Here is an 18,699-nt window from a genome sequence, read left to right as displayed (position 1 = left end):
CGATCCTAATTTGCAACAAATTCTATTCACCCAGCACTCCTGATGCTCGCTGACCTGCATTTGCTCCCGGTCCAGCAATGCCTTGATTTTAAATTTCTTATCCTTGTGTTCAGATCTGTCCATGGCCTCCCTATCTCTGTAATCTCCTCCAGCCCTACAATCCTCCGAGATCTCTGTGCTCCTCCAATTCTGGCCTCTTGCCCATCTCCAATTTTAATCGGTCCACTATTGGCGGCCGTGCCTTCAGCTGCCTGGGCCCTAAGCTCTGGAATTCCCTCCCTAAACCTGTCCTCCTCTCTCCTCCTTTAAGATGCTCCTTAAAACCAAGCTTCCGATCACCTGTCCTGAATCAACTTATGACGCTTGACGTCAAATTTTGTCAGACTATGCTTCAGCGACGTGCTGCGCCTTGGGATATTTTACTATGTTAAAGATGGTATGTAAATGCAAGTTGTTGCTGTTGGTGGGTTTGGGGAGTATATTTGTACGGCCATAGGACAGGCAAATTTCCCCGTTAAAGCCGAACTGATCTCGAGATCTTGAGGCACTGGTTACAAATAACAGACAGCTCGGCGCAATGCACATGGTGCTGTGTGTACAAAATATTGACATCATTAAGCAGACCCTGAGGTCCTCCTTGATGAGTTACATCATGTTATAAGCAAATCAAATTCCATCTTCTGAGCAAACTAGTTTCACAATAGGGAGGTTATGAAGGCAGCCCAGCTTTGTATCGATTTCAGGGAAGTCAGGGGCTGTAAATGATGTCACAGTAGAGAGAGCAGAGATTGGAGCAGTCTTCACAATGGTTTTTTCCTCTTTTTAAGTGCACACTGTCATAGATTTATCAGCTTGAAGAGCTGTATCTCCTTAGAACAACATGACTTGGCTTGTGTTGTCTCCGCTCTTAATATTTAACCAAATAAACTGGCTTCCCGTCGTGTTCAGAAGCAATGGAAATATCAATGGCCAATTTCTCCCTCAATGCCTGATTGTCTTAACAGATATTGATCACCAGGCTCTCAATTTTAGTGTGTGATAACTCCCGAAGGGAAAGTCTTCGAGACACCAGTTGGTGTACAGCTATCTCCCTGGGATTGGGGGACCTGAGAAATTCCATCAGTGTACAGAAATATCCCTAAGGTACACCAGTCAGTTAACAGATATCACCCTGAGAAATCCCAGTCAGTGTACAGATATCTCCCTGAGGTACACCAGTCAGTGTACAGATATCACCCTGAGAAATCCCAGTCAGTGTACAGATATCTCTCTGAGGAACACCAGTCAGTTAACAGATATCACCCTGAGAAATCCCAGTCAGTGTACAGATATCTCCCTGAGGTACACCAGTCAGTGTACAGATATCACCCTGAGAAATCCCAGTCAGTGTACAGATATCTCCCTGAGGAACACCAGTCAGTGTACAGATATCACCCTGAGAAATCCCAGTCAGTGTACAGATATCTCCCTGAGGTACACCAGTCAGTGTACAGATATCACCCTGAGAAATCCCAGTCAGTGTACAGATATCTCCCTGAGGAACACCAGTCAGTGTACAGATATCACCCTAAGAAATCCTGGTCAGTGTACAGATATCTCCCTGAGGAACACCAGTCAGTGTACAGATATCACCCTGAGAAATCCCAGTCAGTGTACAGATATCTCCCTGAGGAACACCAGTCAGTGTACAGATATCACCCTAAGAATTCCCGGTCAGTGTACAGATATCTCCCTGAGGAACACCAGTCAGTGTACAGATATCACCCTAAGAAATCCCAGTCAGTGTACAGATATCTCCCTGAGGAACACCAGTCAGTGTACAGATATCTCCCTGAGGAACACCAGTCAGTGTACAGATATCACCCTGAGAAATCCCAGTCAGTGTACAGATATCTCCCTGAGGAACACCAGTCAGTATACAGATAACTCCCTGAGGGACACCAGTCAGTGTACAGATATCTCCCTGAGGAACACCAGTCAGTGTACAGATATCTCCCTGAGGAACACCAGTCAGTGTATAGATATCTCCCCGAGGAACACCAGTCAGTGTACAGATAACTCCCCGAGGAACACCAGTCAGTGTACAGATACCTCCCTGAGGAACACCAGTCAGTGTACAGATAACTCCCTGAGGAATGCCAGTCAGTGTACAGATATCTGCCTGAGGAATGCCAGTCAGTGTACAGATAACTCCCTGAGAAATCCCAGTCGGTGTACAGATATCTGCCTGAGGAATGCCAGTCAGTGTACAGATATCTCCCTGAGGAATCCCAGTCAGTGTACAGATAACTCCCTGAGGAATGCCAGTCAGTGTACAGATATCTCCCTGAAAAATCCCAGTCAGATATCTCCCTGAGGGTGAAAGACTGAGAGGTACTCATAATGATACAGAAATCCCCCTCAGCAATTGACAGAGATACGAGTAACTGACACAAGCAACTGATGAGACATTGCTGTGACAATTAACAGGAGTTGACTTGTCAAATTCCCTCTTCCCCATGCTTCTTTCTAATTGGAAAGTCCCACTCGGCATTCTCTTTGAAAGCAGGAGTATGTCATTCAGCCCTTCGGGCCAGCTGCACCATTCCATTAGCTCTTGGATGATCTATATCTTAGCTCCACCCACCTGCCTTAGTTACAAATCCCTTGATACCCTAACCTAACAAAAAGCAATCAATCTCAGCCTTGAAACTTTCAAATGGCTCCCAGTCCTAACAGCCCTTTAAGGGACAGAGTTCCAGATTTTCACTATCCTTTGTGTATGAAAAGTGCTTCCTGACTTGACACCTAAATAGTTTAGCTCCAATTAAAAAAAACTGTGCCTTTGCTCTGGACTCCCCCACCAGAGGAAATAGTTTCTCTCTATCTACCTTATCAAATCCCTTAATCATTTTAAACACCTCAATCAGATCACCCCTCAACCTCAAGGGAATACAAGCCCAGCCCTTGCAACCTGGCCTCATAACTTAACTCTTTAAGCCCCTGTATCAGTCTGGTGAATCTGGGCTGCATTCTAATTCAGGTCAGTATCTCCTTGCTGAGGTGTGGTGCCCAAAACTGAACACAAATACTCCAAAGCTCCATACAAGCGAAACATCACTTCCTCACTATTGAATTCCAACCCCTTTAAGATAATTACTGAGGACCGCGTCCTGGTGGGACCGTTGCCCAATATATCACCCTCTTTGGTTAAAAGCTATTTTTTTTTAAACAAATGTCTTTGATTTTCTCCCCCAGTCTGGGGTTACTGCATTCTAATTCAGGTCTATCTTCAGCACCCCTGCATGGCTGTCTGATCACTTTATGTTGCTTCCCCAGAGATTCAGACTGGGACAGAGTTGCCCACCACAAAAAGACAGAAGTCATAGTCAACCTGGGTAATGACAGTGGATGGTGGACGGTCCATATATTAAGACGCAGTAAAAAGAAAAGCTTGCATTTCTATACCGCCTTTCACAACCTCAATATGTCCCAAAGTGCATTAGAATCAATGAGGTACTTTTAAAGTGTTGTCACTGTTTAAATTGCAGCACCCAATTTGCGCACAGCAAGATCCCACAAACAATAATGTAATTATGACAAGATAATCTGTTTTTAGGTGTTATTTTGAGGGATGAATATTGGCCAGGACACAGGGGAAAACTTCCTCAAGAGAGTGCCATGGGGTCTTTTATGTCCACATGAGAGGGACTTCAGTTTAGCATCTTATCTGAAAGACGACACCTCCAACAGTGCAGTACACCCTCAGTGCTGCACACGAATGTCAGCCTGGATATTGTGCTCTACTGACTGGAGTAGGATCTGAACCCACAACCTTCTAATTTTAGAGGCAAGAATGCTATCACTGAGGCACAGGAAATCTTGGGACAGGTAACTTGCTCAAAGAGTAAGTTTTTGAGGAGTGTCTTAAAGGAGGAGAGAAAGGTAGAGAGATAGAGAGATTTAGGGAGGGAATTCCTGAGCTTAGGGCCTAGGCGGCTGAAGGCTCGGCTACCAATGGTGGAGGTAAGGAAATCGAGAATGTACAAGAGGCCAGAATTGGAAGAGTGCAGAGATCTCGAAGGATTGTACAAAAGGCTGCAAACATACAGCAGCTCAGTCAACATCTATAAAGGGAAAAGGCACGTTAATGAGTGTAACCCCTCCATCATCAGTTGCAGTGAGGTACCATCAAGTCAGCTACAAAAGAAGATCGATTGGCAAGTTGTACAGGGCTGGTGGGTAGGGAGTGTTGGGGTCATTTTTAAAAATGATATGAGAGTCACTGACAAGGCCAGCATTTATTGTCCATTGCTAGTTGCTCTTGAGAAGGTGCTAGTGAGCCTTCTATGGCTAAAGTCCATGTGGTGTAGGTGCACCCACAATGCTGTTAGGGAATTCCACAATTTTGGACCAGCAACGAGGAAGGAACGGTGATATCGTTCCAAGTCAGGATGGTGTGTGACTTGGAGGGGAGCTTGCAGGTGGTGGTGTTCCCATGCATCTGCTGCCCTTGTCCTTCTAGGTGGCAGAAGTTGCGGGTTTGGAAGATGCTGTCGAAGGAGCCTTGGTGAGTTGTTGCACTGCATCTCGTAGATGGTACACACTGCTGCCACTGTGCATCGGTGGTGGAGGAAGTAAATGTTTAAAATGTTTGAAACATGACAATATGGGACAGGTTCAGTGGACCAGCCGACCATTTTCTCTCTGTCCATATTGCATACTCGATTTGTTTATAATTGGAGGAAAAATAAATCTGTTTTTCTTCTCCAGACGTTTGGTGCTACTGACTGGGAGGTTTTCCGTGTTCGGGAAAGAGTCTTTCTTGCAGTTGCGAACAGCCAGAGCTACGAGACAGGGGCGTTGAACAGAGTCAACCCCTTCACTATCAACTCCACCATCTATGAACTAAACATCACTGCCCAGATGTTTGTCAAGTTTCAGGACATCCCAACATACAGGTAGATCATTGGTGTGCCTGTATTGATGAGTGAAACTCACACTAATATAGAGCCATTCCTTGTTTATTCTGATCCTTTATTTCATCAGCCTTTAATGCTCAAACGCAGCAAGGGAGCTTAAATTTCTAGGGTTGCTAAGCAAAAGCTGAATGGCAGAAATGTACAGGCAGTTAGTGTGTCTTCTGAGGCTGGAGCCTGACATTCGATCCCCGGGATACAAAGTGATAGAAATTATTCTACAATTGAACAAAATGCTGGTCAAATCCCATTTTGAATACTGCGTTTAGTTCTGGGCACTGCACCTCAGGAAGGATATATTGGTCCTGGAGGGGGTGCAGTGCAGATACACCAGAACGATACTGGGGCTAAAAGGGTTAAATTATGAGGTCAGATTGCATAGACTGGGCTTGTATTTGCTCGAGTATAGAAGATTAAGGGGGTGATTTAATTGAGGTGTTTAAGATGATTAAAAGAGTTGGTAGGGTGGATAGTGAAAAACTATTTCTTCTTACGGGAGAGTTCAGAACAAGGGGATGTAACTTTATAATTAGAGGTAGGCCATTCAGGGGTGATGTCAGGAAGCACTTCTTCACACAAAGTTAGTGGAAATCTGGGACTCTCTCCCCCCAAAAATCTCTGTAAACTATGTCAATTGAAAATTTCAAAATGGAGGTTGATAAGATTGTTGGGTAAGGGTTTTAAAGGTTATGGAACCAAGGCAGGTGGGTGGAATTAAAGTACAGATCAGCCATGATGTAGTTCACTGGTGAAAAAAGGCTTGAGGGGCTGGATGGCCTCCTCCTGTTCCTCTGGTTCCCACGATGTTCCCAGTTGGCCTTGCACTGAGAATGAGAAGAATCATTTAAGTGTTTAAACAAGTTGACCTTTGCCCTGTGGTGTGAGGTCAGCTCCATTTCAAGGCAGATGCACAGAAGTCCCGGAACAGTGGTGCCAGCAGAAAGGAATACTTGCAGTTATATCGTGGCTTTTGCAACTTCAGGACATCCCAAAGCACTTTACAGCCAATGAAGTACTTTTAAAGTGTAGTCACTGTTGTAATGTTGGAAGCACGACATCCAATTTGAGCACAGCACGCTCCCACTAACAGCAACGAGGTGATCACTGGATTCCACCCCACTTCTTCAAAAAATGCCATGGGGTTTTTTTTACGTCCGCCGAGAGGGCAGATGGGGACTCGGGTTAACATTTCACCCGAAAGTCATCAACTCCGACAGTGCAGCACTCCCTCAGTGTTGCACGGGAGTGCTGCCTGGATTGTTGAGCCCAAGCCTCTGGAGTGGGACTTGAACCCACAACCTCCTGACTCAGAGGCGATGCCATCCGTACAGAAATGCTGTGTCATGTGTCCCGCTAACTGGTCACAAGTGCATATCTCCTTGGGTAGCTCAGGGATAGAAGTCGTCTGACCAGTCAGGATAATTACCGTATCACTTGGCTCCTGTTAATGTCTCCCAGCAACGATGCGACCGCCAGGGAAAAGTGCTGGAGTACACCCTGAAACTAACAAAAACATGCAGAGACTTGGGGGTAGCGATTAAATGTCAAATAAAACCTGGCTTGGCCTTTTTACAGGGTATTTTAATGGTCCTGTCTCACGCATGGATTGAGACAAAGTAACAATGCACTTTTAACTGTTCAGCTAAAGAAAGGCTGCTCGACCATCCTGTACTGAAAATGTTTCTGCTTTTACTTTGAAATTCCAGTATCCGCAGTATTTTGTTTTCAGCTAAATTGCTTGCACCTCGAACACTGTTTACATTAATATTTGACCGAAGTGTTACCAATGGCAATTATGAAAAAAAAATCATGCAAGCAATACCACTGAATATATAAACGGAATCCTAAGTGGTAATGTTACACTGTTATCTCTGAATAACTGCAGGTGATGCCAGGCTTACAACTGCATCACACCTCGAATCATGCTGCACAGAAGGAGGCCATTCGGCCCATTGTGTCTGTACTGCCTCTTTCAAAGAGCTATCTAATTAGTCCCAGTCCCCTGCTCTTTCCCCGTAGCCCAGGAAATTTCTCCTTTTTAAGTATATATCCAATTTCCTTTTGAAACTTATTGTTGTATCTGTTTGCACTGCCCTTGAAGGTGGCACATCCCAGATCACAACAACTCGCTAGGTATTCTTAACTGTATTACAAAATTTCCCATGTAAGCTTTTATGATGTTCCATATACAACAGAGGTACAGGCAAGAATATAAATTGCAGGGACTCTGTCCTCACATGGATACCTGTTTTGGGTTTTACCATCAACAGCACCACCTGGTGGCTGTGCCTTCTCTGTTCTTTCCCATGTGTTCCTCGGATTCCATTGTGCGCAGCAACATTGAAACAGGAGTAGGCCATTCAGCCCCTCGAGCCTGTTCTGCCATTCAATTATATCATGGCTGAACTGTATCTCAACTCCATTTACTTGCCTTGGCTACCCTGACCCAACAGAAATCTGTCAATCTCAGTTATACAATTTTTAATTCTGACCCCGCCCGCCCCCCACACAACCTCAAAAGCTTTCTGAGTGAGAGATTCCCAGATTTCCACTACCTTTTGTGTGAAGAAGTGCTTCCCGACATCACCCCTGAACGGCCTGGCTCTAATTTTAAGGTTCTGCCCCCTTGTTCTGGACTCCACCCACCAGAGGAAACAGTTTCTCTCTACCTACCCTATTAAATCCTTTAGTCATCTTAGACACCTCAATTAGATCACCCTAATTCGAGGGAGTACAAGCCTGTGTGTGGTAAGAACCAGGATCGAGTGCGATATGCAAACGCCAGTAGGGAATAGGGACTGCACTCTGGTCTCATTGCCTCCGACCTTCTTTCTGTTACAGTGCAGTTGACTGGGAGTTCTTCACCGTGGGCGATGACAGCTTCCTGATTGTGGCAAACTCTTTCGATGGATCCAAGTTTTTTTTAAACAGTGTTATATACAGGTGAGTGCACTGTCACACACTGGTGAGAATGTCAGAGGTGATTGTAACTCACACTACGTCCCTGTGCTCGCTGGCCTGCACTGGCTCCCGGTCCAGCAACGCCTCGATTTTAAAATTCTCATTCTTGATTTCACATCCCTCCGTGGCTTTGGCCCTCCCAATCTCGGTAATTCCTCCAGGGCTATAGCCCTCTGAGATCTCTGCGCTCCTCTAATTCTGGTCTCTTGAGCATCCCCGATTTGAATCGCTCCACCATTGGTGGCAGTGCATTCAGCAGCCTTGGCACTAAACTCTGGAATTCCCTCCCTAAATCTCTCCATCCTCCTTCTCCAGATCTACATCTTTGACCTAATACCTCCTTATGTGGCACAGTGTCAAATTTTGTCTGAAGCACATTGGGAAGTTTCACTACATTAAAGTCACTGTATAAATACAAGTTATTGTTGTTAAGGAATAAATTAAACAAAGAGACAAAGTCTCAGATTTATTTCTCTTGCAGGTGGCAGGGTTATGAAAGTTTTGTCCCAGTTCATCAGCTTCCAACATATGGCTGCACAGACTGGGAGAAGTTCAACACGGCAGAAGGCTCATACCTCATCTATTCCAGTGCGAAGGAACACATTTCCAAGGTGCTTAAACTGAAGACCTATTGACCAAGAGGCAATTCAGTCAAAGGAATTGGATTCAAGAGAGAGGCTCCTGAACTCAAGGGTCAGTCACTCAAGAGGCCTTCCGTACTGAAAGTAATTTACCTTGGTTAACTGGTTATGTGTCAGCAGAAAGGACAACCCAGCTTATTTTGAGTGAAGAGTTTCTTTTTGTTTGAGTGCTCTACTTAATCCCAAGAGGCAGTGACTATACTCGGGAATTGCCATAAGAGAAGGAAGGGAGTATGGAAGCCACAGTACAGGGAGGAAGCCTGAGGTCAGGAAGTTATATTGTGAGCAACGAAAAGGAGGTGTAATAGTTTTTTTTTGTAATAATGTTCTTTACAAATTTGCTACTCAGCCTATTTACTGTGTTACCATGACTAAGAAACTCGAAGAGCTGGTTGATTGCAATGGTGAACTCCGTACTTTGGATGATGAGATGTGGAGATGAATGAACCACGATGGGTGGCATTCCTGGATAGGCAGGGAATTTGTGTTATATATGTGGTTCTTATTTATTTATATAAATCTATTTTATATATTGCATACCCCCAACACACACACGCACGCACACACACAAAATACTCCCACCAGCGCCAAAGTGCTGCATGGATTGATTAAGTTAGATTTGGCCCAAATTTAATGGACAGACTGGGGGGAGCAGGCCTCCCCGCAGCCACTTCTCATCTCTATAACTCATGTTACTCTGCACCGAAAAGAACTGTTTCGATACTGTCACTTAGCTGAGCTGTTTGAAAGCTACTGAAGACCTCGTACTGAATGACCAAAGGGAAATAAGGCTGTTGGGGAAACATTATGAAACTAACAATATATAACAATTTAAAGGATGTGACTTCAGCTCTCCACTGGGACAAGTGCAAAATCTTGGAACTTCTGAAAGCCAACCAATTAGCTCCTCCTCACTTTGAGCTCAGGTGTACCTCATAGTCTTAAACAACAAGTCCTGAGTAAATGTACGTAGGCAGACCACGTTTTTATATCTTCTGGTGAAAACTTCAATTCTGAAGTCATTTCTGGTTGAAATACTGTGATAAGGAAGGGCCATGAAACGAGGAACGTTCCTGCTGCCTTTGACTTTTATGAATCCTTCCATCCTATTGATGTTTTTAACTTGTATGAAACTGCTGCCCAGGAGTAGAGAAAACAAGAAGTGCCATTGTCTGTTTACTGCGAGAGACTTTTGGATTCACTCTACCAGGTTGGAATCACCAAACTGTACCCGGGCCAGGAAACCATACTGTAGTTTGATTGGGATACCAGGCTGTACTTGGAATACAACTGGAAACCACACAAAGTTGGAGCATCAAAATGTATCTGACCTGGAACTCCGAACAACACCTGGATTGGTACTTATATAAAAAAAAACTATCTAAACTGGAACTCCTGGATCAGGTTTCCAGTTCAGGCAAAGGGAAAGGAAGTTTTCTTCTTGCCGTAAGAACGAGGAGCCTTCTAGAAATGTGTTTTTATTTGGAATCGTGAAGGACCTCAAAGACAACAGGACCACTAATGAAAACATTATTCTCTAAAATTCAGATTGTCATGAATGAAGGATGGTTTATATGGTTATTTTATATTCTAATTGTGCCTTGATTGGTTTCTGTTTTATAGAGCAGGAATATATATTCTGAAAACCCCATGATCGCCCACATTGCAAGTGTACTGTCCAATGTTCTGTTCCCCTTTATTTGCAAGTAATATGAACCATTTCTGATTTATTTACTTAAATGTTGGAAATGATGTTCTGATGTCTAAATTATGTGCAGATGTCTCCCTTTGGGGGCTGCCAATGTGTGCAGTGTAATCCGAGCCAGCTTGTGATGTGAAACGTTCCAGGGAGTTTTGGCTCACAGAAGAAATGGATTGAACTTTTGTCAGACTGGGCTTTTTTTTTACAACTCTGCAGCAGCCTACAATTTCCCCAATAAGTCTCATTCTTGCTGCAAGACTCTGGGTGAAAGAGAGGCAACATCTGGCACTGTGACTGCAAACTGAGCTTCTCCACAACAGTGAGGTGAATGGCTCAGAACACTCAGATGTGTGTTGTAAATACATTTCAACAGCTCACTCATAAGTGTTCATCAGAATAATTTGTGAGATAATGAGAAATATTTTATACTGTTGTTTTCATACCTTTATACCCTTCCCTTGGAGAATAGTGCAAAGTAGTGGAAGGATTTGTAGGCTGATTAACAGTCCGACAGGCCACAACATGAACACTCCTTCCATCTTTAGACCAGTTGTTAGGACAGTTAGTCCTATATGGCAGGAGGATTTTCTTACAACCGGAAGATTGTATACAGAACCAGAGCTCTGATCTCAACTCACCAGAAGTGACTGGAACAAGGCTCAGACACTGCACCTTCTGACTCAGAGATAGGGGGCCAAAGGGTTGGTCTAATATAGACAGTCAGTCTTGCTTCTACCTTGCACTGTTTGAAGTCAAGTAAAATAAAGAGGCAACAGAGCATTGGACATGAAGCCTCAAATGTGGGGCCATGCTAAAGCAGACGGTTTAATGATTTCCCTGTCCCTGTACTGACAGTAGTGATCTAATTCGGCAATCAACATTGTTATAACAATTCCAAAAAGTCGGGATATTAGATTCCTTTTCTGGGATATTTTGACTCATCCTATGACAGCCTATTGACTCATTAGATTTTGTTTCTGTCAGGCCCTTTTGGGCAGTTTCTCAAGAGAATGTTAACAGAATTCAAGAACACAGTTTAAAGCTTTGAATTCAAACCTCTTTTTGATGCTTTGCAGGAGAGGTAGTTTGTCATTTTTGAATCCATATTAAGGCTGCTGTATACTGATGTCTCACTCAGTGTGAAGATTCAGAGATGAGAAAGAGGTGCTCCTACAGCAATGACGCATGATTATCCAAACCTCAAGAATGTCTAAGTTTGTTGCAGAACACATAGATTCATCTATTTTATTCTAAATTATAATTGCTACTGTGCATTGCAGGCCAGGCAAAACAGGCTTGTTTTCTTTAAAATAATCACTGGAGTGCAGTTTCAGTGGAGTTTCTCAATTGATTGGAGTCTGCGTTCATGTGCAGTGACAACAGTGAATGCCAGATACAAACTATGATGATGTAGGAAAATGTAAATCATCATAGTAGAAGCATATTGAAATGTTATACAGTCAAGGGAAACAGCTCATGATTTGCATTGTATTGTGTAAAGTTTTTGTTTATTCATTTATGGGATGTGGATGTCGCTGGTTAGGCCAGTATTTATTGCCCACCCTAATTGCCCTCGAGAAGGTGGTGGTGAGTGAGCTGCCTTCTTGACCCGCTACAGCCTGTCTGGTGTAGGTACATCCAAAGTGCTGTTAGGGAGGACGTTCCAGGATTTTGATCCAGCAACAGTGAAGGAACAGCGGTATAGTTCCAAGTCAGGATGGTGTGTGGCTTGGAGGAAAACTTGCAGATGGTGGTGTTTCCGTGCATCTGCTGCCCCTGTCCTTCTAAATGGTAGTGGTCATGGGTTTGGAAAGTGCAGTCAAAGGAGCCTGCAGTGCATCTTGTAGATGGTACACACTGCTGTCACTGTGCGTCAGTGGTGAAGGAAGTGAATGTTGAAGGTGGTGGACGGGGTGCCAATCCAGCGGGCTGCTTTGTCCTGGATGGTGTCGAGCCTCTTGAGCGTTGTTGGAACTGCACCCATCCAGGCAAATGGAGAGTATTGCATCACACTCCTGACTTGTGCCTTGTAGATGGTGGACAGGCTTTGGGGAGTCAGGAGGTGAGTTACTCGCCACAGGATTCCCAGCTTCTGACCTGCTCATGTAGCTACAGTATTTAAATGGCTGGTCCAGTTAAGTTTCTGGTCAATGGTAACTCCCAGGATGTTGATGGTGGGAGATTCAGCTGTTGAATGTCAAGGGGAGATAGTTAGATTCTCTCTTGTTGAAGACGGTCATTGCTTGGCACTTGCCACTTATCAGCCAAAGCCTGAATGTTGTCGAGGTCTTGCTGCATGTGGGCACAGACAGCTTCATTATCTGAGGAGTCGCAAACGATGCTGAACATTGTACAATCATCAGCGAACATCCCCACTTCTGACCTTATGATGGAGGGAAGGTCATTGATGAATCAACTAAAGATGGTTGAGCCTAGGACACTACCCTGAGGAACTCCTGCAGTGATGTCCTGGGACTGATATGATTGACCTCCAACAACCACAGTCATCTTGCTTTGTGTTAGGTTATGAATATTAGAGATTGTTTTGATATGCCATATGGAATACTAAACCACTGGGAATTCTAACAAGAAATGCTGGAAATACTCAGCAGGTCTGGCAGTATCTGTGGAGAGAGAAACAGAGTTAACGTTTCAGGTCAGTGACCCTTCATCAGAACAGGAATTCTACATGTAAACAGTGCTTAAGGTAAGCACCCGATATAGAAAAGAACATTATTGCCATGTGACGCCCTAATGTCCTAGTTACAGGTATACCAGCAGACACAGGTAGAGCAGGTAGCGACAAACAGATGTTGGAATTCTTTCTGCTTATCTTGCAGATTCAGATGCTCTCCGAGAACAGAAAGGAAATCTTAAATACCAGAAAGGAAAATTATATGAATTTTAACACATAATATTGTTCTCATGAGAGCAGAGAAGGCTAAGGGGAAATTAAATACAGGTGTTCAAAATTGTGAGAGATTTTTATAGAGTACATAGAGAGAGACTGTTGCCACTGGGTAACCAGAGACACAGATTTCAGATGGGCAGAATTGGCTCCTTCTGTGCTGTGAGATTCTATGAACACGGTACTTTCACTCACTGATCCATCAGGGAAAGCAAGCTATTTATTTTATATGATATACATTCTTTAAAACATTGTAGGATTAAATAAAGCTGAAAGAAATTGTACTGTGTTGGTTATACACACTGTGGTTATTCACAGACAATGTCTCTGGGGGTGGTAATCACATGTGAACTCATCTGAGTAAATGCTGCTGTTTATCTCGCTGGATTCAATAGTTTACAGAACCATCGCCTCTATACGGAAGAACATTTCTTATGGTCTTATGTACGTCACTTACGAAGAGTACAAATCAATCATGGGTACGCATGTATGATTCTGGAATTATACACAAACTGCTAACACCATCAGTGATGGATCACTCATCTCTCCAAATAGTAAATGAGCTTTGTGCAGGTGTTATAGTATAAGGGTATATTTAAATGAAGTATGTTTACATTTAAGAACCTGGTGCTATTAATGTGCTCTGTGAATATGGGTAAGAGTGGCTTTGTTATGGGGGAAAATATGATTTTAATAGATATTAACTTAAAACTTTCTTACTTTGAATTCCACATTGTTCTTTTTGTGGGAGGGGGAATTTTGAAATGCAATGTACACCGTGTAATGTCAGAGTAGGATCTTTCTTACTGCAGAAAAGCTAAGTGTATATCAAAGACCTACTTGACACTCCATTCTGGTGAACCCCAAATTGCAAAGGTGACTGACAAAAGTCAATAGCTTATGTGATGATCCAGTCGGTCATCTTACAATCCACCAATCACAGCTTCAAATCCCAAACAAAAACAGAAAATGCTGGAAATACTCAGCAGATCAGGCAGAATCTGTGGAGAGAAAAGCAGAATTAACATTTCAGGTCAATGACCTTCCATCAGAACTCTGCTTTTCTCTCCACAAATGCTGCCTGACCTGCTGATAGTTTCCAACATTTTCTGTTTTTGTTTCAGATTTCCAGCATCCGTAGTATTTTGCTTTTGTATTAGTGTTCAAATCCCAACACTGCCTGGAATCTCTGTCAACTGGGCCTGGTCATTAAGAAAGCAGCAAAATAAAGGGCCTTAATATATGCATGGCAGCAAGTTCCCTGTCTGGCATAGTTATTGTTCAATATATTTAAGTTGTTTGCTCCCTGAACAGCACTGATGATGTGTTGGAGTGATCAACATGTCTAACTGTCAGGAGAAATGAGTGAATCTAATATCCACATTCCGAAGACCCAGTTCTATCATTTGGAACACAGCACCCGTGCAATATGACACATTCTGCCTTAGTTGGGAATTTTGAACAATGGGGCAGTCAGGCCGTAAGCAGAATGATGGCGCACCCTGGTCCATGCATTGCCAAACAACTTGCTGCAGAGATATTGGCACATAGACTTTTACAGCACCACGTCAAATGTACAAAAAGAGACCAGGTTTGGGAGGCTTCAAATAGGCCTCTTTAAACTGAAAGGGCAGCTATCTAGCCGATGGAAATGCAATCCCCAAGTTTGTCTGTTCTTGTAGCACAGACATTACACTTAATGTATAGACAATCATTTAGAAAGAAAATATTCTCAAGACAATTTTACACACTCAGTCTTTCTGATGAAAATCTGCCCTGATGAAACGGCTTCTCTGCATTGTTTCTACTGATGTGGTTCACACAGACAACAACAGCTGGTCTTTTAATCATGAAGCTTGTGTAGATGGAAACTTCCTGTTCCTTAGCGGTCTTGAAAACCATTGCTGAGAGGAGCTTGCTGAGATCTTATATGACAGAGAACTCCAGTCTGCCACTGTATCATGCAGCCATTTAATCTTCCAGATTGCAACTAACTTCTACTTCAGTTAGACATTGTCCAGATGGTACTCTCATTGCCCAATAGGAAGTATCTCTTTTGGAAGGAATTCTATTCCAATGCACTCCCGTCTTTGACCCTCCATAAACTTGAGCTCATCAAAACCTCTACTGTCTGTTTTCTGACTCACCCAAGTGTGTCAGCTGACCTTTTATAGTTCCCAGTCTTGCAACATCGCAACTTTAAATTTCTTGTTTTTGTTTCCAGATCCCTCCTTGGCTTCGCTCCCCCCCCACTCCCTCCCATCTCTGTAATCTCCTCCAGCCATACTAACCTCTGAGATCCCTGCTTTCCTCCAACTCTGGCCTCTTGTGCATTTCTGATTTCCTGCAATCTGTCATTGGCAGACATGCCTTTGTCCAGACTCCAAGCTCTGGAATTACCCTCCCAAAATCTGTTCACCTCTCCGCCTCAGATTCTGTCTGATAATGCTCCTGTGAAGCACCTAGGAACATTTTAAAGAAATAAAGAGTTGCATTTATATAGTACCTTTCGTGACCTCAGGATGTCCCAAAGTACTTTACAACCAATAACGTTCTTTGAAGTGTACTCACCATTACAGCAGAGAAGGGAGATTTAATAGGGGTGTTCAAAATTATGAAGAGTTCTGATAAGAGTAGACAGGGAGAAACTGTTTCCACTGGCAGGAGGGGTGGTAACCAGAGGAGACAGATTTAAGATTATTGGCAAAAGAACTGGAGGGGAGATGAGATTTTTCTTTTATGCTGTGAGTTATGATGATCTGGAATGCACTGCCAGACAGGATGGTGGAAGCAAATTCAGTAGTAACTTTCAAAAGGGAATTGGATATATGCAACAACAACATATATTTATATAGTGCCCGTACCATAATAAAACAGCCCAAGGCACTTCACAGGCATCTTATAAAGCAAAATCTGACACCAAGCCGCATTAGGAGATATTCGGGCAGATGGCAAAAATCTTGGTTAAAGAGAGAGGTTTTAAGGAGCGTCTTACAAGGAGGAAAGTGGGGTAGAGAAGTGCAGAGATTGAGGGAGAGAATTCCAGAGTTTAGGGCCCAGGCAGCTGAAGGCAGGGCCACCAATGGTGAAGCAGTTAAAATCAGGGATCCTCAAGAGGCCAGAATGAGAGGAGCACAGATATCTCGGAGGGTTGCGGGGCTGGAGGAGATTACAGAGATAGGGAGGGGGGGATCCATGAAGAGATTTGAAAACAAGAATGTGAATTTTAAAATCGAGACATTGCTTGACTGTGAGCTGGTGTAGGTCAGCGAGCACAGGGGTGATAGGGGAACAGGACTTGGTACGAGTAAGGCAGCAGAATTTTGGATAACCTCAAGTTCACAAAGGGTAGAATGTGCAAGCCAAGTCAAGTCTAGAGGTAATAAAGGCATGAATGAGGCTTTCAGCAGCAGATGAGCTGAGGCAGGGGCCTTTGAAAATATACTTGATAAAAAAAGTTGGAGGTCTATGGGGAATGAACAGGAGAGTGACGCTAATTGGAAAGCCGTTACAAAGAGCCAGCACAGGCATTTTGGGCCAAATGGCCTGCTCTGTGTTGTAAGATTTTATGATTTTACTAGGGTCACAAACAGGAAACTGCCCAGTGGCATTACGGCAAAAATTGCGTCGCCAAATGTCTCTTTTGCTAAGTTATATTCTCAGTTTTCACCCATCTTCCATGTCCTTGTCTCATCTGGGGAGCACAGCTCCCTGGCTGCTCTCCAATATCTCATTCCCAATAGCCAGCATTTGTTGCATGCAAACCTGAACACTGGCAAATAATGTCCACACAAGGGTTCCCAACTCTGGTTGGACATATTCCTGGGGGTGTCACCGCACGACCTACCTCCAAACAACCAGCCTCCACACTCCTGCCATTGGGCACCCAATTTGCCCATCCTTGTTGTGCCCCGCCTTCCCATACAATTGACACTTTATTAACCGGTAGGATAATTCTTGACTATTAATCAAGCAGCCTTTTTTTCTATGTCCAGTATCTTCACAACTAGAAATGGGAAAACACATATTTTCTTATTGTGTTAATGATTTTTCTCCTAGGTTCCTCCTGGTGATGAGTCTTTCATTCCTGGAGACTCCAGAGCAATCCTGGAGGGTTGGCAACCCTAAACCAAACTGGATAATGGCTTAGAAAGGACATGGCAGCTGAGTTTTTTTTGTTGTTGCTTCGCTTCCCCCTTGCCCACAGATTTCGGGGCCCTAAGGGCACTTGTAGTGTCCCACTCACCATCTTGGGTGAGATAAACTAACTCAACACAGGCCAGTGATTGAACCTGCAACCTTCACTGGTCTGAGGGTTGCCACCTCAGGCTGGACATACTTTTGGAGGCTTCATCAGATGACTGGCCCGTCCAGTCAGACTGTCTTTTATTCCCATTTCAGTATTTCAATGACTAATAAAAGCGTTCACAGAAAATTTTAAAAATAAACACAATATACAATTTAATGTGTTTATAAATATTAGTCTGTATAAGTGATTGTATTTCTTTTAAAAATACATATTCTATGAGGCCTTTAATATTAACACTCCATACACTAAATAATGCAGAGTTAACCCCTTCCTCCCAATACACTAAATAATGCAGAGTTGACCCCTTCCCCTGTACACTAAATAATGCAGAGTTAACCCCTTCCTCCCAACACACTAAATAATGCAGAGTTAACCCCTTCCTCCCGATACACTAAATAATGCAGAGTTAACCCCTTCCTCCCGACACACTAAATAATGCAGAGTTAAACCCTTCCTCCCAATACACTAAATAATGCAGAGTTGACCCCTTCCCCTGTACACTAATTAATGCAGAGTTGACCCCTTTTCCTCATATACTAATTAATGCAGAGTTGACCCCTTTCCCCCATACACTAAAAAATGCAGAGTTAAACCCTTCCTCCCAATACACTAAAAAATGCAGAATGGACCCCTTCCCCCATACACTAAATAATGCAGAGTTGAACCCTTTTCCTCATACACTAATTAATGCAGAGTTGACCCCTTTTCCTCATACACTAATTAATGCAGAGTTGACCCCTTTCCCCCATACACTAAAAAATGCAGAATGGACCCCTTCCCCCATACACTAAATAATGCAGAGTTGAACCCTTTTCCTCATACACTAATTAATGCAGAGTTGACCCCTTTTCCTCATACACTAATTAATGCAGAGTTGACCCCTTTCCCCCATATACTAAAAAATGCAGAATGGACCCCTTCCCCCATACACTAAATAATGCAGAGTTGAACCCTTTTCCTCATACACTAATGAATGCAGAGTTGACCCCTTTTCCTCATACGCTCAATAATGCAGAGTTGACCCCTTTCCCCCATACACTAATTAATGCAGAGTTGACCCCTTTTCCTCATACACTAAATGATGCAGAGTTGACCCCTTTCCCCATACACTAAATAATGCAAAGTTGACCCCTTTTCCTCATACACTCAATAATGCAGAGTTGACCCCTTTCCCCCATACACTAATTAATGCAGAGTTGACCCCTTTTCCTCATACACTA

The 18,699-nt window shown here is 43.4% G+C and overlaps 1 protein-coding gene across 1 annotated transcript in view; it reads left to right on the top strand.

Annotated features, from left to right (window-relative positions):
• Window positions 1-8,554, top strand: part of LOC137371784 (thrombospondin-type laminin G domain and EAR repeat-containing protein-like) — a 43,927-nt gene extending 35,373 nt beyond the window's left edge. The window contains exons 9-11 of the mRNA XM_068034654.1: window positions 4,753-4,940; window positions 7,800-7,901; window positions 8,401-8,554. Coding sequence (XP_067890755.1) covers window positions 4,753-4,940; window positions 7,800-7,901; window positions 8,401-8,554 — 444 coding nt within the window. The remainder of the gene's footprint in view (window positions 1-4,752; window positions 4,941-7,799; window positions 7,902-8,400) is intronic.
• Window positions 8,555-18,699: the final 10,145 nt, after the last annotated feature.

Source organism: Heterodontus francisci, chromosome 7 (assembly GCF_036365525.1).
Source record: "Heterodontus francisci isolate sHetFra1 chromosome 7, sHetFra1.hap1, whole genome shotgun sequence".
Classification (NCBI taxonomy): domain Eukaryota; kingdom Metazoa; phylum Chordata; class Chondrichthyes; order Heterodontiformes; family Heterodontidae; genus Heterodontus; species Heterodontus francisci.
This window is presented reverse-complemented; position numbering and strand designations above follow the sequence as displayed.